Genomic DNA, 24,732 nt, shown 5'->3' with positions numbered 1-24,732 from the left:
CTTTTAATCTGAGCGAAAAATCATTAAAATTCTTCTTTTAACACTTGAGAGAATGATTTTAAGAACTACCTGGGGGGGTTTGGGGGGCGGTAGGAGCTAAGCTTATGAATTCAGTGATGGCGTGGCAGCAATAATAACGTAGTAAAAAAAAAAAAGTATAATGGCCAGACATTCAAAATTAAATGACATACACATACTATACTACTTATGACCCCCATTTTACAGATTACAAAAAAACTGAGACACAGAGAGATTAAGTAAATGACAAGAGTCAGAATTGAAACCCACGGCTCGGCTGCATAACAAGCAGGCAACACTGCCTGCCCAGAAGAAGACAAGCACAGCCTTCAAAGCGAAACAAGAGCAGAATTCAAATCTCCCCTGGGGATGGGGGCAGGGGAGGCCGACCCTGGCCCCTTTCCCCTGCCTTGTTTCCTCAACTGCAATTTGGGGAAAAATAGCCACTTCACAGGGCTATGGTAAGGTGTGAATAGATAAAACACTGTTTCATAAAACATTTAAGTAGGTACAAATCCATAGGAGCTACCATCCAATAGAGAGCTTCTTTTTTAAAAGACATATAAGCTTTCAAGATGAGTTCTGGATAGAAACCAGCAAAACAGCAAGGGCCCTACACAGAAATCCCTGAGACTGCTCTGTGTTTACCAAATGAGACATGACAGAGTTTGGGGAAACACATAACATTATACAGACAGTGCATTATAATAACTAGTCTTTAAGGAAACACCAGGCTTCCTTCCAGAATAAAAATTAAAGAACGGTCCTCAGAAAGGAGAGCGTATAGGACATTGGGCCAAAAGAAGCTGTTTGAAGCAATGCTTATGAGGCTTTACAATCCCATAACTGTTTTTAAACATCTTTCAATTGGGGGAGAATGACGAATGTGGTCTTCAGTCCCTGCTGCTTCAGCAAGCTGGATCCACTAAAGTGAGTTTTTTAAACTTTTTTTGGTAGAAGAGATCTGATGAGAACTCCCCAGTGCACAAAGAGCTGCTCTGGTTTAGACAGAGACATGAAAAAAATGAGAACCACTGCACAAACTACCCATAAAATCAAAGCTGTCCTAAACCCTTGCGAGGACACAGGACCATCCGCTGAGAGCCTTCGAGAAATGCAGCATCTCAAACCCCACCGCAGACCTGCCGAACGAGAAGCTCCCTCGTAATAAGATCCTTGAGTGATCAGCGTGCAGTGGCCAAAAACCTCTCGGAGCTTTATTTGGTCTCAATCCTGGACTCCCTCCCACGTCCTTCCCCACCACGAGAGTATAAAATACATAACTGGACAAATAACACACAGAAGATAACAAATACTTGTAGAATTAAAGTTGAATAAAGTGAAAGGGACGTCGGGCTACAAATGTCTAGGAAGACAGAAATCAGAATGTTCCCATCACACATTACGACTTCTCAGCTAAGGAAAACTTAACTGTACGAAGTTCCACCGCTTTTCCAAGGCAGAGCATAAACCCAAAGCAGAGCTCAGCGCCTCTACAACACACTCACTGTCAAGTCCAAAAGTACGGTTTCAAGTTCCAGGCCCCAGGACACGTCAGCCTGACAGCACTTGAAACCATTAAGCTTCTTAAAGCACCAATTCTATACCAATGAAATGAGAGAAGATTGTCAGACTACCTAATAAATGGTTAGGATCAAACACACGAAAACACCCAAGAAAGATCCTGAGTAAATTGTTTCCTCAGTCGAAAAAAAAGAAGTGCTAGAATCTACAAAAGTACGAAACAGTGTGTTCCTTTTGTACAGAATTCCTTGTCTTTAAGAGTCTCAATGCTCTACCGACTGAGCTAGCTGGGTGTACCAATACCTTGTGTCTTTAAAAAAAAAAAATTTTTTTAATAAAAACGCACACAATTACACAATTTCTGTGACTACTCAGGAATACAGCTAAACAGTCTCCTGGCAAAACTCAATTTAAGGCCCTGTCACCAAATATTAAATGTACCTCTCTTCAACCTGTGAGGTAAATTCTCAGTTTCCTTCCTGTTGACAATCCAGGCCTGACTGGACCACAGCTCACTTCTGGACCCTGCCTGGGCTCCGGTCTCTGCAGTCAGCACTGCAGACACACATACAGACCGCCTGCATAACAGGGAGGGTTTCCTCCCAAGGGGACTCGCGAATGTACGCGTTTGTGAACATGTGCAACATCTCCAAGACCAAGCAAATGACCCATCACCCAAGAAAATGCTCAGGAGTACCTCCAAAGTACACCGAAAGATTAAAAAGCCAACGTGAGAAGGCAGTCATCAAGTCAGAAACTTCACTTTTTATAAGAAGTTGTACAGTCCAGGGGCTTGGTCTAGGGTTGGGGGTGGAAGCAGGGGTGTGAGGAGACAGAAGCCACTTAAGGGTTTTCCTCCTCCAACAAGGAGGAGGCAAGCACCTAATAAAGGGGCAACAAGAGGTGACGGCTCAGCACATCTTCTGATAAACTCTAGGATGTTCCCCAAGCACAGACCAGACACGGAGGCCTCAAACTTCCCAACTGGGGGCAGCCAGCCGGCACTTTCCACCTTGCCGGCCACGGGCACACGCCTGACTTGAAGAGACTTAACAAAAGAGTTATATAGCCCCAACTTCCTTGACTTTAATTAAACTTGGCTTCCACTTCTGAAAACCCCTCAAGTTTTTATTTTGTTTTGTAGCCCCACTAATGCTTTTCATTGAGAGATGCTGTGAAAAGGAGAAGCAAATTCTTTGCAGCTGCATGTGAGCATCCTGCCAACTGAAGCACAGGACGAAGCACTCCCATGTTAAAAATGTCCAACTGGGAGATTTACAAACCAGCAGGGGGGAATGGACGGAGGAGAGGAAGACGTGTGCGTGTGAAAGATCTGCAGAAAGCTCCCTTTTTTGTTTTTAAGTCCCAGGGGCCTCTGAAGGCTTGTCATGCTTCAGCGACTGTCACCCCCTCCCACTTTACCCCCTTTCTAAAGCCACCGGCCTTTCCAGACACATTCTGCACAACCACTTTTCAGCTGTTCTTTCTTTCACCCCTTTCTCCCCAGGCCTCCCCCAGCAGTCCTGCCACAACTGGATAAATGGAAAGAAGGAGAACAGGGAGGAAGCGACCATTTTCCTCCGACCAGAGGAAGCCCAGAGTTAAGCTGCACTCCTGGCAAGGAAACGGACAGTCCCTTTGGCAAATGAACTTTTTCGTTTCTATCAGCAGCAGCAAGATAACCACGGTCAACAACAATCAGAGCTCAAAGCTGATGAGCTTTTTTGGTTGTGCTGCTAAAGCGCTTATGTAGGAAACCCTAGCTGTGCCCTTTCAAAACGCTAATTCTGGTCAAATATGTCACCCTAGAAGGTCTGGAGGTTTTGGTTGAAATTTCTGCATCAAGGGGTGGGTCCAGAGAAGGGAAAGAGTGGCGGCACCGCCCCTCAGCACAAGGTCCAGTGAGCAGATAGTTTCATAAGCAAAGCTTTCACTTCCATCCACCAGCCATCCACCTTCTGCGGTAGGGAGGAGTCCATATCCCCCCCATTTATACTGTGGCCAGAGTATAAATGACTAATCCCCCCTCTGTCGCTCTGGGGCTAAGGCATAGGAGTTCTGACCCAGCAGCATTCTGGGGGGCCATGTGCATGTGCATTCCACGGAACCACTTTCCTCATTTGAACCCTCGGCTGAATGGAGCTCATTTCCAGGGCCCCAAGTAACACGGCCACATCCTCGGAATGTAGGTAAAACACACAGCCCTCTGGGGAGCAGCATACACAGCCCAGCAACCTCTGACCCCATCCAGACGGATGCACGGTAACAAAGAACCGTCAGGCTAACAGCCAGGAGGCCCCGTAAGGTCCTCAGTAATGAAACCAAGGTGAAATCTCCCTCCTACATCACAGCAGACTTCCAAAGGCAGGAGCGCCAATGAAATATCCTCCCATAAAGACTTTCAACAGCAGGGGTTGAAACAACCAACCAGAAAACTCACCAGAATCGGCACACTCCATTCTGAGTATTCGAGTCCGTCCACATTTTTACTATCGTTTGAAACCTGATTCTAACAACAACGTTCTACCTGGACTATTTCACAACTGACACCCTGCCAGGGAGCAGGCGTATCCTCCTCGGCACCTGAAGCCATTTACATCAGCTGGTTAGGATTCAGACGCTCCCTTCTCAGTCGCTGGCATCCCCAGGCCTTTTGCTTCCCCTCAAACAGATCTCTGACCCTCTACATGGGAAAAGGAAAGGCAGTGAATGCTACATCTGATGCTAGTGAGCTGCTCGCCTAAGATTTTTTTGTTTGGATGGGTGGAGGGCACCGAGGTCAGGAGAATGACACTCCAGGAAGCTCAGGCTCTGTGCTGAGCTCACCACCTCTCCCCACAGCCAAAGGAGAACAATTTAACTAATCATCTGCCATCCAGCAAGTTGCAATACGTCAGTATTAGTCCAAACCCTCCACCAAGCAGCTGTAAGAGCGCGACACTGACGTGCAGGCAGAAGGGAGCGCAGTTACACCTAACAGAACACATCATCTTCCCTCATGGAGGCATCTGCATCCCATTTTACAGTGCAGAACACTGAGGATGGCTCTCAGATGAGGCCCAGTGATCTCCCAGGGCACTCAGCTAGTACATGGCAGGGTGGTATTTAGAGCAGTTTCCTAGGATGGAGGCAACTGAGGTCTCCAGGAGTGGTGAGATGTTCACAAAGACACACACAAACACATGTGCTCCGTCAGATTATGTACTCACAAAGTTGTTTTAAAACAGACAGTGCAGTACTTCCACATAAGCTAACACAAAAACACGTTTCTGCCTCATAATGACAATAAAAGCTTGTCACTGATAAGAGACTCCTAAAGCCAGAGTATACGACACACACCGCGGCCAGGAGAAACAGGTGAGGCAACGCGGTTCCTGAAGGGCAGCCAAGCACTCTGGGTGGAGAGCGAGGCCCAGAAAACTGCCGTTTCCTTCTGAGGCCCTAAGAGGTAGTTTTCTCCCCCAGGGGCAGAGGATGTGGAACTCACTGTTTGCTATTTTCCTTTTCATTACTACTGTTCCAGGGTGAGTGTCACGGTCGCTGGGAGAGGCTGTAGGAAGAAAGTAAAAAATCTAGACTGATGCTTGACTTTGTATGCAAGTTCACTGTAAGAGTTAAAATATGCTTGTCCAAGACCATCCTCTCCCTTCAAGAGAGCTCTTTTCAAGGGAGGACATACCAGGATCCCCAAACTCTGCTTAATCAGCACAAATACCACACGGGATTCATCGGACCCATTTGTCCTCTTGGGCTCCAGACACTCTGTAGGGTAAAACGTAGAGACATAAAGGAATTAGGGAGAGCATATGTGACAGTTATTTGAGATAAAGCTGATCAGTACTGACCTTTAATTTGGAGACCCTGAGCCTCGTGCCATCTTTTTTTATGAACATGGGAGAGCACTTTGGGACCTTTCCAGCTGGGAGGAAGGAAGCACCATTATTCATCCCCGTTGGCTAAGAGACCTGACAAGCTCCACTTTTAAAACCTGTACAGACTGGCTACCACCAGTGCCCTCCGATTCCATGAGGCATGACTTTCAGACAGACCCGAGCTGAGAAGGGGGCTGAAAATCAATCAGGTTAAAATGAAAGGGACAATTCTACACTATCCTGTGACACACCATGGACGCAGGTCCCAAAAGGGACTGGACGTGCTGCCATGGCTACACCAGGTCCCTAGGAAAGGGGGTCAGCATCCACTGAGGAACCCTGCAGGGATACCCCCTAACTGGCTGGAAAGTGACCTATCCAGTGGCTCCTTCTGTAGCCAAGAAGTTGGCTTCACTTCTGTATCCACAGGGAGACTTGAGGACAATTCCCAAAGTGATATCACTTCACAAAATAAACCCCATAGAGCTGGATCTGGAACATTATTGCACAGATATCTGAAGTCCCAGCTGACAGTCCTATACATCTTTGGAGCTAGGAAGATTATTAAGGCTTTAAAATTCAATTACAATTATGGGACTCTAAAATAACAAGAAAAACTCTAACAAAAAAAAAAAAGAAGAAGAAGACCGCAAACCTAAGTCTGAGATGCAGAACGAAAGGGACACGAATTCAACACCCCTGCCTTGTCCAAAAGGGGGTCAGTCAGTCCCACAGCACAGACGGGGGCAAGCAACTGTCAAAGACAAGGGCTGGGTTGGATCCGGCCAACATTACAAGTACAACCAACTGGTCCTGTCCCTCAGTCTTGTGCTTTTAAAGGGCAGTCGATGTGCCAACTATTTTAAAGCTCCAACACACTAATTCTGTAAACAATAATGGCTACAGCCTGCACACTGCGCACTGGAATGGATTCCTCAACTTGGCCTCATCACTTATGCAGCTGATGAAACAAACACTGACAGCTTTTTTGCATTTGTAAAGGCCCCACAGCAGCTGTGGTGATCCCACCATAGAGCAATGAATTAAGCCTGAAACCCAGCTGGGTCTGAACAGAAGCCTTTTTTGCACAATACAGCAAGACTATCATTGTTAACCTAGGCATTATTGGGAAATATTCTGCATTACATTATAGGGCAGTTCTAACTCAATTCGTAAAATTAGTCTAATAAGCAATTTTAGTAGGAGGGATGTGGCATTTGCTTTTGAAATGGCACAAGTATGTGTGTAGGTTATAGGTAACACTGCACAAAGGCAGCCTGGCAGAACAGAACACAGATTTCCAGTTAAACAATGCAAAGTTTAAAATAGCAACTCCTTCTTAGATACTCACGCACACATACACTCACTCACTCACTCACACCTACCACCTTCTAAATTGAGGTGGGTATCTTACCTTGCAAATCCTTGGTTAGTTAGCCACTACAGAGAAAATAGTGAATACAGCCGTCTGCCCTTTAGGTAAGGCAAATCAATGACACAAGAGTCAATCTGGAACCGAGAGCTGTACCAGAAAAACCGGGGAGTGGTGGAAAAACGTGATTAATCCCCTTATTAATGAATCTTTGACACTGAACTTGAGCAGTAGGTAACAAATAAGATCCCCAAACACTAGCACACTAGCCTTTGGCTTCCTATTACCAGGAACCTCGAGGAAAGGCAGGGACACCCACACCAAGTCGTCACTCCCAGAGAACCAGAACCCACAATGTCCAAGTCTCCAAAGGCCTCCAGCACCCTTGGTCATGGGGCTTTTTTCCATCCCCACCATTCCAACTCTCTTCTATCGCCTCATACTTTCTACGAACACTTGAAAATGAGCAAAAAGTGCTCTACTCAAGTAGGAGACTGATCTCATCTCAACAATTTCACACCAACTTGGGAAAAATAAATCTGGAAATAGCCAAAGAAAACATGGCACCATCCCTCTTCCTTAAAAGAACACCCATTTCTTAAAGGAGTTTGTTATGAGGCCCTTTTTTGATTTTTATGCATTTTTCGTTTAGGTAAAAGGCAGCTTGGAAGGAGCAAGAAAATCAGGCGAATTTCTAGGTAGACAGTGGTTCTCTTCCCCGTAGGCTTTTGCCAAAGCACGTCAACATCAGTAACCACGACAGAGTCAAAAACCAAACGTGAGACAAGAAAACAACCCCTCGATCGTTCTCTGCTCCCAGAGAGGAGCCGGGGTTTTTAAACCCCTGGCTCCTCCCAAAACTACGTGGTAAATGCTTTGCAGAAATGCACCTGAAGGCCCACAACCCAAAACATCTGAGCACCCACAAAAAGCCAATCATCCCGTGATGCAATGCCAAGCCCCATCACTTTCTCACGCCTAAGCAAGTGTTTAGAGCTTGCAAAGGAAAGGGGGAGAGGAAATAAGACCACTGCTGGCCACCCACAAACAGTGAAGAGTAGCAGTCAGACAGAGAGGAAAGTGAGAACCCCACCACCCCAAGGCAAGGCAGCTGCCCCAGCAGGAGAGAGTCCCATGCAGCCCTCTGCCGAACAGAACACAGGAGGCTCTGGGACACAGGCTAAGAGGAACAGCTTCACAGGTGAAAGAGCAGTAAATAAATGTATCAGCAGTAATCACCTAGATGGGCAAGACGGTCTAGCTTGAGGTATTCCAAGAGAAATGCAAGCAGCATCCCCACAGAGACTTGCACACAAATGTTCGCAGAAGCATTATGTACGAGAGCCAAAACGTGGAAACAACCCAAACGTCCATCAGCTGATGAATGGATGAGCAAAATGTGGTGTAGGTCCATCCAATGAAGTATTATTCAGCCATAAAAAGGAACTGAGTCCAGATACACACTACAACATGAAGGAACCTTGAAAACACTATGCCAAGTGAAAGAAGCCAGTCACAAAAGGCCACATATTGTATGATTCTATTTACATCAAATGTACAGAATAGGCAAATTCATAGAGACAGAAAGTAGATTAGTGGTTGCCAAAGACTAGAAAAACTGGGGTGAGATGTGGAGTGACTGCCAATGGGTATAGAGTTTCTTTTTGGGGTGATGAAAAGGTTCTAAAATTGATCGCGGTGTTATTGCACAACTCCAAATATACTAAAAACCACCGAACTGTTAAGCGAGAAAAAAAAAAATCACATTCACATCCAAGATCACTCAGGGAAGACTGAGATGCCTAGGATGCCTTTCTGTCTTGAACCACCAGTAGAACGCCAAAAGAAACATAGTTGAAGAACTGCCAAAGGAACTGGAATAAGTTGGGGATATGAGAGTTTTAAAAAAGAAAGGGCTAAAAGGGGCTGACACTTTGCTAAAGATACAGCAGCCAAGGACCGCAATGTATGCCAAGAATATATATATATATACACACATACACACTGTAGTTAGACTGAAAAGTGTGATGAGGGGTAACTTTAATCTCCCAAAAAATAAAAACTGCAACTGGAGGCTTCCTATTTCCCTGCAGCTACGTTGTGGGCTTTAATTAAGAGCATGACAGCCTACCATTTAAATATATTTATCCAATGTCAGTGCCTACTTAGACAAGTCCCTTTAATTCGTTTTAAAACCGTCTTTGGATTCGTAAATTGGGAAGGAAGCAGTTAGAGGAGGAACTCCAAAAGTACATTCGGTCACTTATCAGCCTTAAAAATCTTTTCACACTCAGCAGGGAGGATTCTGTGCCGTTGATGCTAGGAAAAAAGCAACCATGAAGCACCACCCCAGGTCTTCCCTGGACCGTATATAATGCCTGTCCGGAGAAACAAGCAGTTAGGACTGAGCAATGTGTTCTGTTCTTTATTGAGATGACCTCCTCCGTGTACAAACAGAGTAAAAGGACTCCTCTTACAATAGGTGCCGTTAAGGTCTTCATTTGTATTAAACTGTAAGCAAACAATGTTCAGCTGTAAAAGCTTTTGCAAATCAAAGATAATGGCCTTGGACTTCCCTGGTGGCGCAGTGGTTAAGAACCTGCCTGACAATGCAGGGGACACGGGTTCGAGCTCTGGTCCGGGGAGATCCCACATGCCGTGGAGCAACTAAGCCGATGCGCCACAACTACTGAAGCCTGCGCTCTAGAGCCCGTGCTCCAAAACAAGAGAAACCACCGCAATGAGAAGCCCGCGCACTGCAACGAAGAGTAGCCCCCGCTCGCCGCAACCAGAGAAAGCCCGCACTCAGCAACGAAGACCCAACACAGCCAAAGATAAATAAATTTATTTTTTAAAAAAAGAAAAAGATAATGGTCTTCCTTGGTAAACTGACCGTTCTTTATAATTATCATTATTTATACTCCCAAGAGGCTTTGCCTACTGCTCCAAAGAATTCTGGAAGGAAATAACATGACAACTTCAGCAAGTCTCACGTTAGATGGAAAGGGAAAAGGCTAGTTCCAGAGTAGAAAATGTGTTTCATTGGGGCCATGTCAGCGCTGGGGTAGCAGCTCCATGTAACTGGAGCAGGGAGCAGAATTAGAAGAAAAGAAAAAACGCCACTTTTCAGCTTCAGATATTTCCAAGTCAGACCCGTCGTCCTCCCCACCTCCCAGAGCTTCCTAGCTTACCAGAGCCAAAAGAAAACCCATTTTTATAGCATCATTAGAGTTTTGATTTATCATGACTACAAAAGAGTGTGCTTCTCAGGGCTCTGCAAGTCTATATTTGTATCAGGAGTTTCTGCAGGACTAAATGATGGTGTTTATATTGACCTGGGGTCGGGGGCAGTCCAGGAGAAAGAAACAAGTACTCCCCAACCTTTTCCACCAGGAGACTAGGCCTGTGGCTCAGATATGCCCAGAGCCCAGAGCCCGGGACAATCAGGCAAGTCAAATGTGTTCTTCACTTAAGGAGATTTCCTTTCACTCTGTCAGCCACCTTTCAGATTCCAGCGAAGTTTAAACCACAATGGTTTGGAATCCTAACAGCAGTTTTGAGGATTATGGTACAGAATGAGTATTTGCAAACATTTTTAAAAACACAGAATGCTGGATCATGCAGTCACATGTACCAATCGCTTCCCCCAAAGAAGTTCATTTATTAAATCCAGACCCTCCCTGGCCCCCTGCATGGTGGAAAAAGGTGGTATTAAACTGCACTGGCATTTAAATAGAAATCTGATCTCTGCCATTCAAGGATGTGATCACCACCGGGGATTACTTTCATGCATCTTTAAAATTCTTCCACATTAAAAGTTCTCTCAGGGTGTCAATACCAATATTACTTAACAAACCTTGCCTTTAACTAAAGTTTTAGGTCAAGTTTGCAGAGCTAAAACAAAAAGCTACTCAGCCAAACACTGGTGGGTTGAGGACAAGTGTTCGCTGCCCATATTTTAATGTGGTTGTCACTTTGGGGATTTAGAGAGTGAACTTCAGTCAGATCAAAGCAAAAATTGTTTGCTCCCAGGATGACTGCTCATTATGGCCTTAAATCTTTTTCGGAATAAGGTGTGATGTATGTAAGTAAATATATCAAATAAACCCCCCTCAAAAAATTGTAACCAACTACAAGTCCCAGTGAAAAGGCTGCAGAGCAAATGGAATCGAATGTCAGACAAAAACCACACCACAAGAATCAGGCTTACTAGTGAGACTGTTTCCCCGTCCCCCACTAAACCCTCCTAAATACACGGGAATGAGCTCTTTACAGAGCAATACCAAGTGTTTCGTCATTTTCAAACGATTAAGAAACCAGGTTGACTGCCCGTTTGGCACCTATCAAAGCTGGTAGCCTTGGCCACTCGGGATCATCAGTTTGGCAAGGAGTCACGTGGCATGTGTCAAGTACCCGGTCCTGGTGGCAGGGAGCTACTGCAGGTGAAAGCCATGTGCTACCAATTTAACTGGGACTCCAGCCCACGGATCCTCGCCATCACATCGACTCTTTCATCCCCCAACATCAAGACATTATCACAAGCTGAAAACAGAATGCACAGCGCTTTCATGCTCTGGGCAACAGAAGAATGGAAAAGGGGGGCAATTTAGGTAAAACCAATAAACATTTAAGTCCTACCTCATTTCTAAATGGACATCTTTACTGAAGAATGAAAAAGAAGGTGAAGAGTTTATCCAAAAGTACTCTTAAACGCCAAAAAGTAATGCTGCTTCTTAGCAGTTCTGGGATACCACCTCATTCTCACATGGGGGGAGGGAGGATGATAAAAAGCCATCATCAGAACAATCAAAAAGTGTGTCTGATACAACGATCACACTGCATTTTACCTTAAGTTTGGAAGAAAAAGCATCTATATTATTTTCATTTCTATCCTCTTCCTCAGACAACCCGGATAGGCTGTAATCAGCAAGGATGACCCAGAAACATCATGTTCCCTCTTCAACCTTGAGGCTGGAGAATTACAGCCACAAAGACCTGCAGGACCTAAAATAAGAATAATCTGGTCTAGATAGTTACAGTTTATAAAGCACTTCACATGTTAACATACGATTCTGCCTCCCCCAAAATGACCTTGAGGGGCCAATAAATGAAAGTCTAAGTCTCCCCATTTTATGCAAGAAGAAACTGAGACTGAGGGGAAGTGTTTACCCAAGGTCACCAGCTCTCTTCCCACAGGGTTTGGCATCTCTGCTGTCAACTGAACTGTAAATTCTCTGAGGACAATGTCATATTTTCTAACCCCTAACAGAGCCAGAGAATACATCAGCTGTATTTGACTAAACAGTCTTCCAAGCCAGAGCCCAATGGGACCCTTGTAACCGTACAAAACCCACCTCACAAACAAGGCTGAAATCACTTGCGAAAATAATGGGATTCTGGGGTCATTTTAAAGTTACGTCACGTCCTCACAAAAAAAGCATTTCATAAACATGAAATATGTAATTGTACAATTCCACAGATGCTTCTTCCTTTACTGCTACAGTCATCCTAATAACACATTGTGTTCTCAGAGCAATTTTGTTTTACAAAGTGCTTTCCCATATCTTATCTCATTTAGTTCTAATGCCCTGAGAGAGGACAAGGAAAGAAAATAGAAACTTAAATAAAACCCAACTGACATCCTTACTACTTGTTACAAGTGCCTGTATTGGTTTTTAAAAGCCAACAAACAAACCCGCTGGCACTACCTCGGAGACGTAAATTAGTACAGTCTTTCTCCCAGAAAACAACGTAAGAGGGATCTGAATTGTAAACACAGGTAACACAAAGTGGTAGTTCCACACTGAGGAGTTTGGAATTAAGTGCAAAAAGATACAGGAAAAGCATACTGCACACATCACTGTGGACGACAGCCCCCACACTGTGAAAAGGCCATCAAGAACAGGCAGGTCAAGAAAACTGTGGTACAGATTGACCGAGTGCCCAGCAGCTATTAAAAATAATGACGCAGAATCATATTTTGATAACTGAAATGAGATATAAATGCAAAGAGCGCGGAACAGAACATCTCTTAGGAGTATGAGCCCACATAGGTAAAACGACATATCTACAAGTGCAGGAGCACCCCGTAGGTAATTGCAGTAGATCTTACCTTTGTGTAGCTGTTCGATTTGAATGATTTCTTATAAGGCAAAAGAATCGTTTTCAAAGGGGGACAAACCCTATTGGCCCAATTAGGTATGGGGATTACATGTGGATTTTATTTTCCCATGAAAATGAATCAATAACTGCAGTTACCATGGATAACTGAGGATCCATCTGGCAGGAGGAAGCATCTCTGAAAGCCGGTCCAAAGGCATTACCCCAGCTGGCCTTCCACTATATCAGGGGCTGGGTTTCATGCCCCGGCTGTCACTGATAAAACGTGCAACCTTTGTTATTAGACACCTCAGGTTTTCTCAGCTGTGAAATTGATTAGTGAAGCTCACCTTTTTCCACTAGATCCTTACCAATTCCCTCCCACTAGTGGGTATTATTTGAAATACTCCAAAAGCTTCAACTCGACAAATATTTCCTCAACTGTGTGATGACAGAAAATTCAGCCTCTAATCGTGTGGGGTTAACAGGGTGAGACACATGTAAACACTAATTCCAGAACCTAGAGGTACGTGTGAGGAGTCGGGCCCACAGAAAAGGGGCTTGGCTCTGCCTGACTGGGGAAGGGGGTGGCAAGCTGTCCAGTCAGGCCTCAGAGTGGTCAAGGTGGGCTCCACAGGCAATCCGTCCCCTGAGCAAGTTGAGCAACCAAGATGTGCAAAGGCCAAGAGGCTGGCTCAGCAGCAGTGGAATGGGTGGCCAGAAGCTCAAGGTAGAGCAAGAGCTTTTTATGCTGTGCTGAGGACAAACGTAGCTTAGACTTGATCCACTGAAGGTTCATGGTCGGATTTTCAAGTTCAAGGATTACTGCTCCAAGATCCAGGTTAAACATCTTTGGTGAAACATCTCTGTACAAAGATTCAGTGCCGCTCTAATCCTAATTCTCAATCTGTCAGTCTTTCTAACTCACCACCCAGACATATTCAGAAGTCAAGTGTTGGATAACAGAGAAGAGATTCAACCACCAGAGAGTGGGGCTGGGAAGAGATTACATCACCTTCTAATCTTTTTTTTTTTTAAATTATAGTTGATTTACAACATTGTGTTAGTTTCAGGTGTACAGCAAAGTGATTCAATTATACATTTTTTATTTTTTATTCAGATTCCTTTTCATTATAGGTTATTATGAGATATTGAATATAATCACCTTCTAACCTTTAAAGCTTTGTTCTATATCCCAAAATGGACTTCAGAATATCTGTTGCTATTCATTTGGCTTATTAAGAGGCAAAGTATAGAATTCATCTGATTCATTTATTCCTGAGTCAGCCTGGAAGGCTGCCGACAGACCTGATGTCTCCAGGTTGGTGATTTCCAACTGTGTAATCATACCTTCTTGAGCATTTGTGCATAGTATGCAGTTTACAAAGTGCTTTCACATCAAAAATCTTACTGACCCTCCCAACAAGCCTGTGAGGTGTATGGAACAAGTTTTCCAGGTGAGGAAGCAGCCCAGCGAGGTTATGTGGCTTGCTCAGGGTCACACAGCTCATATTCCCAATCTTGTCCACTATAACCACAGAGGTGCCCTACATATTCAAAACAAGCCCGTCCCAATCTGAGGCATTAAATTCCCCAAGCCCACATACTAGCAATAAGGCATGGACTCAAAGCACAAAACACTCCAAGTCCTGATTAGGTCAACATCCAACTGCTGCTTAACAGAATAAGCATTCATGCAGCACCCCTTCTGCAAACCTAGGGAGGGAATAAATGCAAGAAACACATGCTCAGCCCTAATCCCTTCTCATTTCCTCCTGGCACCTGTTTCTGCCCCCAGAGGCACCAAACACTTTTAACAGCTGGCAGAAATAAGAACCAAGAGATAACACACACAACCATTGTAGCCCTAACCCAAATTGTGGCTGGGAAATAATGGAGAAAGAACCACCCAGATTTAAAAAGAGAGCAATAAAACAGGGCACCCAAATGGCTCCCACATTCCCCTGGGTGATTCAGTCACTAGATACCTGGGCTGCTGTCACATAACCCAGAGGGTCTCCTGATGGAAAAGACACACACAACCCACCCCCCCCTCTCACGCCTCCCCACCCCCAGCCAAAAATATCACTGGAAAAGAATTCCTGGTTGTACTGGAGAAAATACGTGAGAAGAGCTGTACTGGGAGTACAGAGGGGCAAAATTTGTGGCTATGAATTTTATGACCTTCTAGGACTCAAGGTAACTAAACACTGCTGCCAGTATTTCAATGCTCACTGCCTTCCTCTTCATGGGTGGTGGAGCTTGACAGACTTAACAAAATTAGAACTTAAGATCCAATTTAGGCCTTCTAGGCCACACCAGCTCTCCAAAACAGCTCTCAAGAACTTCTGCCAGTAGGGTTCCCCTTTCTAAGGCCCTCATACACCCTATGAATACGCGAGTAATTATGTATAATGTTCCCATTACTCACGCTGCCTCATTAACATATCTAGGCAGCCTTTGTTTACTGCCCGGCCCAGACCCTGGTGAGGATTTGAGGGCACATGATTTCCCCCAGCGCCCTATGGTACCCTATGCAGCAAAAGTCAGGGGCAACAATAAAGGCGCCAGAAAAAGCATCGAAGCTAATCTGTCACAGCCCCTGCGAAATCAAATGAATTCGGAAGCCTGGAGAGCAAACGCAGCCCAGGCCGCCCCTCAGGTAACACCGAAGAGCGTGGGGTGCAGGCACTTGTAAAATACAGAGCACAAACCAGCCGGGTCCCAGGACAACTGGGATCTCAGCTCTTCTTCCACTGAGGACTCAAGGAGACAGCCAGCGGGGGATAAGGGGGTAGCTCCACCAACTGGTGTTTAAAAAAACAACAAACATGCACTTGAGACAGATCCACTCCTGCTCCTGGAGGCTGACAAACTGCCTTAACTTCCCCCCAACTTTCTCAAGCCAAAAAACCTCTCCAAAGGCTGCCAAGAGCCCCCATTATGGCATTTTCCCCTTTTCGGGGCTACTCCGATCACTCCTATTACCTCAAGGTCATCTGGACTAAGAAGTGGGGAGAAGATACAGCCTTTCACTCTCTGGCCAGGGCCTACCGGCCTCAGTTTTCCCTTCTGTAAAATGGACTCAACAGCCTCTTCCTCTCCTGTGAACTCACTAGGGAAACAATAACTGTGGGCAGTTATTTCAGAACTGACATCTTCTCCTCACGATGCTAGAGCGTTTCCTACAATCCAAGCTCCTCTGGCACATTTCTTCAAATGGCAAAGAGAAGTCCCACGAGGCATGGGAGGCCTCCTCACAACAGCAGTAAAATCTGTGGCAAGACAGCCTGGTGGAAGTAGAAAGAAAGCCCAACAGAGACGCAGGGCCCAGGGCTGTGGTCCAGCTGCCCACTCGGATGTGCCTGAGACTTGGCCCTCAGGATAGGATCTACCTCTGCACAACGTGGGCCCTCTCCCACCCCACACATCCTGACAAAGAGACAAAAGCCACCTGCAAGAGGTGACAGGACAGGAAGTCCCGGAGGCAGGCAGGATCATTCAACCGGGAGCAAAAGGGTATCCGGCAAGTGCTGCCACTTCCTGCTAGGTTCAGCTCTACTTTTAACAATTTTATTCTGAGTCAGAAATGAATGAAGATCCTTGATTGAAAAGTGTGAGGCTGCCAGAGGACTACAGGGTTGTCTGAAGTCAAGAAAGATTAAACCCTAAAAGGAAAACAAAAATCTCACTCAAATTGTCTACAAAAAAGTAGACCAAAGTCATCAGAGTTCCCACCTCCTGGAATGAAAGGGGCCTGCGATGAGGAGGCAAGTGTGGAAAAGGCTTTATGGACAGACAAAAGGGACCAGAAGCACGAAGTCTGGGGCCTGGAAAAGGAAGTGAGGCTTGTGGAGGGGAGGGCAGTCAGAGGAATGAGGAGAATAGTTACCTGGGAGATGGAAAGAAACAAGAGAACTGAGTAGAAACTGATTCAATGTGTCTTGTTTCCATTAACAGGTAGGCTTGAGGATCTGAAATGGAACAGATCTTTAGCAGTATCTCCTAAGTAAAACAAAATAATTAAAGTTGCTGGATTACAAGATACAAGCTTCTGAACTCCATATAAATGAAGTGTAAAATCACTCATCTTTCTGCCTCCGCCATCCTGAGAATGACACAAACTCTAAAAGTAATACAAATTACCTCAGCAGGGCCACTCTGACCCACATTTTATCTATGCTACCTGGCATGAACTAGATAACCTAGTCCAGTTTAATATTTGAGGATTAAGCCTAAATACAATGGAAGCACTCTTATCAGAGCTGATAGGGACCATAGGTTGGTTGGCTAATATAAAGTTTATTAAGCAGGAAATCTTTAAAAAAATATATATCTATTTATACAGATACGTAGATTATATACATATACATGTAACGTAATGAACACATATATGTGCTGTTACAGATATTTTTGAGAATTCGTGGTGCTCCATGTTATGCTTTTTTGTTTGTTGGGAAGGAAGTTTGGCCGTAAGTGAAGCTTGGTTCTTAAAAGGGAACCACTTGTAAAGCAACGTGTGCAGAATCCTTACAGATTTTCCCCAAGCCTTTTAAATGGGGAAAATGGCGGGCCCACATCTAATTTAACCGTCTCATTTTTTTTAGTACTTCACTTTTATCAAGGGTTCTCAAACATTCAGCTTCAAGCTTTCATAGAAACCAACTCTCTTTTCACATTCGTTCAAAGGTTTACATAATATTTAACCGAAATTGCAATAATAAGTCTAACTGGAATAACCAGATTTGGGAATAAACAACTGATACTTGGCAAGTCTTCTATATGGGAAGGAGCCAAAGGGGACAGAAGCACACACTTCCCAGGCCTGCCCACTGGCCAGGAGCTTCGTGCTGAGATATCACAGCCAGGATGTTCTGCAGCCAGGAGAACCAGAGAGGCTGGGTAGGTGGAAGGCGATTAGTAGGAGTGCTGTTACTATAATCCTAGGGGAGACTGAGACCTGGACCAGTAACAGGAGCATCAAAACAATGCAAGCAGAATTCCAATAACTAAACTTCTTAGGTTGCAAAACTTTTAACCATTTGGATGAAAATGTCAGGAGTCAGGTCCTCAGACCATCATGATCGAGGGCAAACCTTAAAAATAGACCAGCTTTTCAGCATCCAGTCACGATTCTTAAAAAACTGAGAACAAACTACAAAAGTGTGCATCTACCCAAAAAAAACCCATAAAACAAACAAAAAAAACAATGCCTATGGCTAACAGCATACTTCCATCCATACTGCCCTGGCAATATCAGCTCTATTCTATATAAAAGACTGTCAGTATAACCACTCTTCACTCTGGAGTCTGAGCTGCCTGCCTGATCATTTCATGTCATTTTTCCAGATCCACATTACTGACTCATTACCGTTCACTTCACCGAAGTTATATGTTTTGAGTGACATGTTTCATCCTTATTTTTCCACTAGCCCTGTAATTTTTAGTGTGCGATTTTATAGAACTTGAGGTTTTTCACCAATGCAGACACCATGCTACATTACATACACCTCTGGTTACATAGATCTGCACTGTTCAGTAGGATAGCTACTAGTCATACATAGCTCTTGAACTTTTGAAATGACTAGTCCAAACTGAGTTGCCCTGTAAGGGTTAAAAAAATACACCAGATTTCAAAGACACAAGATAAAAAAAGAAGGCAAAAGATCTTAGCAACTTTTGTACTGATTACATGTTAAGATAATGTTTTTATTATACTAAGGTTAAATAAAACTATCATTAAATTAAAAAAAAAAGTCCAGCTTAGCCTTTACCAAGTGTTTTAATGTACTGGGCTTAATATGACTTTCCCATGTCGTCTTTGAAAGGAAGAAAAGGGTTCTATTTTGAATCTAAGAAACATCGGTTACATACTCCAAAAGATTTTCTCTTTCTGAAGGAGGAAAGTTTAAATAACCTTTGGAACAGGATATGTATTAGCACTGGAGTTATTTCCAAGACGTGTGTAAGCAAGTCAATAGCCCTCAGCCCAGCAACAGGAACTGGTCTAACCTCCTATGACAGAGGAAACAGCCATTAAACCATCTAAGTACCAAATAATTCTAATTGGCTATTTGGGCCAATGGCTATGGGGGACACACAAGTCAGGTCTACAGTAAAGTAATAATAACCGAAGTAATAATAACTCAAATTGGATTATTTTTAAACATAATTTTTTTTTAAATTTCAGTGACACACTTTGGACTCTTAAATTGACAATATTCCTTCTATAATCTCTCCAGACAGTGACGGTTGCTAAATTGTCTCTGCCCGAGACTATGTAACAAAGAGAAAAGTTTTCTCCACTACCAGAGACAAACAGAAAGCAAGCCACGTGAACAGCTCAAAAAAGGAAAAGCTGGGCTTCTCTGGTGGCACAGTGGTTAGGAGTCGGCCTGCCAATGCGGGGGACACGGGTTCGAACCCTGGTCCAGGAAGATCCCACATGCCACGGAGCAACTTAAGCCCATACGCCACAACTACTGAGCCTGCGTGCCTAGAGCCCGTGCTCCGCAACAAGAGAAGCCACCGCAATGAGAAGCCCGCGCACCGCAACGAAGAGTAGCCCCGGCTTACTGCAACGAGAAAAGCCCGCGTACAGCAACAAGGACCCAATGCAGCCAAAAACAAAATAAAATAAAAATTTTTTAAAAACACCATTCACTTTACAGCAGTACACCATATATACTCGATAAATATGTTAATCAATAAATATTTTTTAAAAAGGAAAAGTGTAGCAATTAAATAATGTGTACAAATTTTTTCCCCCAGAACTGTAAAATAATTCAATTGGGTGTAAAATGGGGGGGAAGGGGGGCGCCACGGGGGGCAGAAGCTCACAAATCCTACCACTACATTTTGGTGTCGTTCTCTTTTTCTTTACAATTTTATGTAATTATAGTAAATCCCGCTTTTGAATCTGGTAACACAAACTTTTTCCAGTTTTTTCAATCATACTGCACTTTTAACTCAGAAAATTAGGTACTTAAAATTTACAGCCTAGTGTTACAAATTCTGCTTGAGCTGTCCTAGGAATCAAACTGGTAATGTTTTCATGCTAACTGTATGAATCATATCTTCATGTGGCAGAGATTTTTATTTCAAACTCATACCTGCTATAAAGCATCAAAGATCAAATGGTTTTGCAACCTGGGTATCATCTGTTATTCTGCCTAGGAACAACCAACCAGTGGAGTGATGGTAATGGCATAAAATACCCATAGAGCAAAACATGCAACTGTTTTTATTGTCCAAGTGAATTAGGGCTTTGAAAGGCAAATGTTTTCAGTTATTTAAGGTATTGTAGTGGGAATCGTGCCCAGCAATTAAGACAGGATTACAGTGTAATTTATGAGTTTCACAAGGACGTCATTTAATATGAAATATAACAATAATTTCTCCCAAAGCCTGCCATCTACAATCCCACCCCCAAACTCTGCTTTGCTAAAACAATAAACTAAACGGCAACGCGGCAGGCATCTACGGCTTTTGAGACTACTTGCAGGAAATGTGCTGCCTTCCACGAGCTCAAATAATAATTCCACCTTACATTGAAAGAGCATACATACTGTTTTACATCTTCCACGGACATTATCTCACGCACGTGATCTCAGATAAAGTGAAGTGGCAAAGGCACGTATTACTTTTTCCATTTTACAGAAGAGTAAACAGACCCAGATTTCCAGCCTCTTGTTCTCCGGTTCTCAAGAACTAAGCCCAGAACACCTTAGACTTGCAGTCCAGTGCTCTTTCAAGCACGCGCATCAATGACAGTCTTCCCCCGTCTGCCCCAGCCCCTAAAATACTCAATAGGCCTAGAGCTGGCACAGCGAAGAAGTGCCACTCTGGTGTTTCAAAGCATCCATCAAGAGCAACAGTTGATGCTGTGCAACATCACCCAGAAAGGCATCCCGCCACATCCTGCAGAGACACCCCCAACACGACTTTAAAGTGACAAGGTGGCCAAATCCACAACATGGTTCTCCTACAAAGCCAAGCTTCCCTGCATGAAGTTTCCCTGCTTTTCAAAAGCGTTGACGAGAGAACACGACCACCACCGCAGTAATGCCACAGCATCAGCAAACCTGGAAACAGAGGAAACGAAAACGTTTCTGCAGACAGGAAGCGTCTCCGCCCTGCTCCCCACCCCCTAAAGGGAATCAGCTGGGTTGGGGGCGCTCGCAGGGGGACCACAGGCTCCCCGCGCTCACCTGGAGGGAAGCGCGGCGTTTCGCGGCGGAAGGCCGAGGCCGGTCGCATCCTCCTCCTCCTCCACTTCCTCCTCCCACGCGGCAGCCCCCGCCTCCGCGCCGCTCCCTCCTCCCCCGCAGCCCCGCCGCGCTGGAACCTCCCGCCCGACTTTTGACGTCACGGAGGAGGAGAAGGTTCCACCCGGGCCCGTCCCTTTGTGACGTCACAATGACAAAAGAACGCGGCCGGAGCGTCCGGGAACCCGGAGCCGCGGGGGGCGGAGGGAGGGAGGGGAGGCCGGCGCGAGGCGGGGGAGGAATCAGGGGGCGGAAAGGGGGCGCGCTGACGTCTCGCTGGCTTAACCTGTTGCTCTCGGGCCCGCACTGGAGCCAGCGGGCAGGGCCGCGGGGAGCCGGCCACGCCGCCGCCGCCATGCTCCGCCGTGCGCGCGCCCCCCGCCCCCTCCCCGCCACGCCCCCGCCCCGCGCGCCGCATCGCCCCCTCCCCAGGCCGACCGGCCGCACCGCCCCCGCGCCCCACCCACCCATCCGCCAGCCCGCCGGCCAGCGCCGCCCGCCCGGAGCCCGGAGCCCGCAGCCCGGAGCCCGGAGCCTGCAGCCTGCAGCCCGCCCCCTACAGGCCGCGCGCGGACTCCGGGCCCCGGCCCAGCCCGCCGCGACCCCCGCGCGCCCTCCCCTTCGCAGCCGGCTAGAGCACATCGGGAACACGGGCTCCGCTCCCCGAGCGTTAACTCGTGCTCTGCCTCCCGCGGCCGCCGCCAGCCACGGGCAGGGGGCCGGGCGCCAGGACTCGACACGATCCGCTGACCACCGGCAACAAAACATCCCACCCCACGCCGCTCCCCAACTTCGCGATGACTTGGGCGGAGGTGGGGGTGGCTCTGGTCCAAGTTCTACCCCTTTTGCTTTGTGGCTGCACCCGGATCGGATGTGCCCCGGGAAGGCGTCCACGCTCGCAAGCAAGGTTGTCTCCCTGCAGTTTCTACTGCCCGAGTTTAAACTAGTCCTTTGCATTCTCCCCAGCCCTCTGCAATGCGGATGTATTTTAATTCTTAAATTCTTTAGGGAACAGCTTTTTAAGTTGGGCTTGATTATTTAACCTTGCATTTCTTTCATAGTTGAAGTTTACGTGTCTAGATTAGGATCAGCCCTCAAGAAGAGATATTCAGCTTTTCCATTAAATCTATTTTTTACAAAACCAGTGCCCCGAAGGTCATCTCCCATTACACACATCACACTGCTCAAAAAGGAAAAATATTAAGACCAATTTGTCGACCCGAGTTAAATAAAACTTTCTTATAACGTTACATTATTCCTAATGTGTGTTCATTTGGCCTTTTTTTTTTTTTTAATGGGTTCTTTGATTTAAAGCATGCAGCTAATCACCGATCACTCGAGTGCATATTTGGTTAATCCTCGGTCCCCCTCTCCCCTCCCTCCCCCCAAACTTAAAAAAAACAAAAAGCCACCATACACAAAACAAAAACACTCCCCATGCCAATCAAAACGTAGCTGTACTATGCACAAAACAAATTTAACTATTCCACACCAGTTAAATCTCTGAATAATCACCCAATTTCAGAAGGCCAGTTAACTGGGAGTAATTATTTGTAGTCACTTACATATGCATTCACATGCCTTCTTAAAAACATTAGCTATATTGTATGTCTTTTTCCCCCTAAAACTGGAAACCATGAATTTTTAAACAAAACCAGTCCCATTATTAAAGTCAATCCCAACAAATGCATTCGCTGTAACGCGATTCCCAATTGGTTTATGTTGCGAACCAAATAAGCCAGAACGACCACATACATTAAATTTGATGTGCCAGTGCAAGGAACAAGATCGCCATAATCGGACCCTCGATTGCAACTTAAAGGGCTTCCAACACACATGCGTTACACGATTTCCCCGAATAACATTAATAATAATAACAGGCTCATTTGCATGCAAAGTGCAATAGGGGCCAAATCCGCCCGAGAATGCAGTTTAGTCACATTACCGCAGCCCCTACCCCCCCACCCAGGCTCCACCAAAATCCCCTGCCTTTCATCTAAAACTAGATTATGGTTGTGTCATTCGAGGTCAATTTATTCACTGGAGGTATCGCTACACCAATCTGTTTTTTCGTCCAAACTAGGCAGACACGACTTTGCCTGAAAAAGCCTTCTTTCAGAAAAGAAAGAAACAGCCTTATCGGACGCTGTGTTTAAAACCCTTCAGCTGCAGAATTATCTATAAACTTGACATTCACAGCCATTGCTTAAAACTACAAGTCAAAGGATGTGTTGTTAGGAGCACTTACGTATTTCTTCTGAATGATATTCCTCTTGGGTCTTTCCTTGCTCATTCTGAGATCCAAATGCTGATTGCAAAAGGGGACAATTGCTTCATGAATTTAAAGCCGTCAGAAATTTGCAAAAAAATATCCTGGTGGTTTTTATTGTTGTTGGTGGTGGTGGTTGATCTTGGAATCCGACTTTTCTTCCTCTTCCCCCAAAGCCCGATTCGCCTTGAAATAAATCCGAAATTGGGAAGGAAAAAAAAAAAAGCCAAAGACGAAGCAAACAAAAAAAAATTTCACTTTAGTAAAACACTCATAATGGAAAATTTCCCCCGAAACACACACACACACAAAAAAAAACCGACGCCCTTCACTCCCCCCCCCTTTTTCCTCCAAAAACTACATCAGCGAAACGTGAAGGTCCTTAGTGTCTGATCCGTAGTTACATCTTGGAAAAGAAAAAGGAAAGATAAATAAAAAATGTTGGAAGTCACGTTTGTGCTGCAGCAGCAGTGCGAGCAGAAGAGTCAACTCCAGCGGCGGCGGCGGCGGCACCACAGCGAGGGCTCGCCGAGTCTCTTTTTTCCAAGCCCCCTAACCAATGAGAGAAAGGCTATCCAGCCCAACTTTAAATGGACTCTGCTTTTATACAAGTTAGGGCTCCTCGGATAATTCCCCGCCGGACGCTAGCCGAAAACTCCCACAGCTGGGCCACCAAGCGCCCGCCTCCTCCGGTGCCGACCGCCCGTGGCCGAGCCCAGAGGACCCCCGCAGCCCCGTCGACGAGACACCCGAGAGGCCTACGACGAACCCTTCCCGGGCTACCCCTCAGACATCGCTCCCACGCCGAGCCTAAGAGTGGAATTGAGAGAGGCTCCCTAGCTCAATGCATGGCACGCTCGGTCGCTCCACCTCACCCCCTTTCCCCAGCTTGCCGCTCACCGCACAGCCGCCACACGCTAGCCCCCGCCACGCCTCGTGTCTACCTGCAGCTGGGCTGCTGGGTGCCAGTGCCCCAGGACGGCCGGCCCCGGGGAGAGCCGCCTATTCCCGGGGCACCTTAGAATGGTCCCCTTGATCTTCTGGAAGTTGTAGTCCCCCGACTACAAAATGGCTATGGCCACGGGAGCTGGGAACTACAATTCCCAGCCTGCCCCGCAAGCCTGTCACTCAACTCCCCTCCCTCCTCCCCGCCCCCTCCCCCTCGCCGGCCCTGCCAACAAACGCCTGGACGTGTCCCGCGTGTGACACTGAGAGAGGCTGGCTCGGGATTGGCCCGCAGAGCGTGTGGTCCGCGAGCAAGGAACTCCCCACGCCGGCCCGCCCCCTGGCCCCCGGCCGCGGCCCCCCTCC

The 24,732-nt window shown here is 45.9% G+C and overlaps 2 protein-coding genes across 9 annotated transcripts in view; both read right to left on the bottom strand.

Annotated features, from left to right (window-relative positions):
* Positions 1–23,963, bottom strand: part of JARID2 (jumonji and AT-rich interaction domain containing 2) — a 240,623-nt gene extending 216,660 nt beyond the window's left edge. For all 8 annotated transcript variants that reach the window (XR_009701536.1, XM_061195743.1, XM_061195749.1 and 5 more), the window contains exon 1: positions 23,401–23,963. Coding sequence is in view for 7 of the 8 variants with exons in the window: in XM_061195743.1 (XP_061051726.1) it covers positions 23,401–23,445 (45 nt within the window). In the remaining variant the exon portion in view is untranslated. The remainder of the gene's footprint in view (positions 1–23,400) is intronic.
* LOC133094877 (homeobox protein Hox-B3-like) lies at positions 20,499–21,509 on the bottom strand. Its single transcript, XM_061195632.1, has 2 exons — positions 21,096–21,509; positions 20,499–20,969 (listed from the first exon to the last, which is right to left on the bottom strand). The coding sequence occupies exons 1-2, from the start codon at positions 21,507–21,509 to the stop codon at positions 20,961–20,963; spliced, it is 423 nt and encodes a 140-aa protein (XP_061051615.1). The 3' UTR covers positions 20,499–20,960.
* Positions 23,964–24,732: the final 769 nt, after the last annotated feature.

The sequence above is a fragment of the Eubalaena glacialis genome, chromosome 7, assembly GCF_028564815.1.
Source record: "Eubalaena glacialis isolate mEubGla1 chromosome 7, mEubGla1.1.hap2.+ XY, whole genome shotgun sequence".
NCBI classification, from domain to species: Eukaryota; Metazoa; Chordata; class Mammalia; order Artiodactyla; family Balaenidae; genus Eubalaena; species Eubalaena glacialis.
Note: the sequence above shows the minus strand (reverse complement) of the source record. Positions and strands in the feature narration are given on the sequence as shown.

What these genes read in the sequence shown, in the direction of transcription:
- LOC133094877 (XM_061195632.1), bottom strand. Translation starts at nt 21,509, where the DNA reads ATGGCGGCGGCGGCGTGGCCGGCTCCCCGCGGCCCTGCCCGCTGGCTC.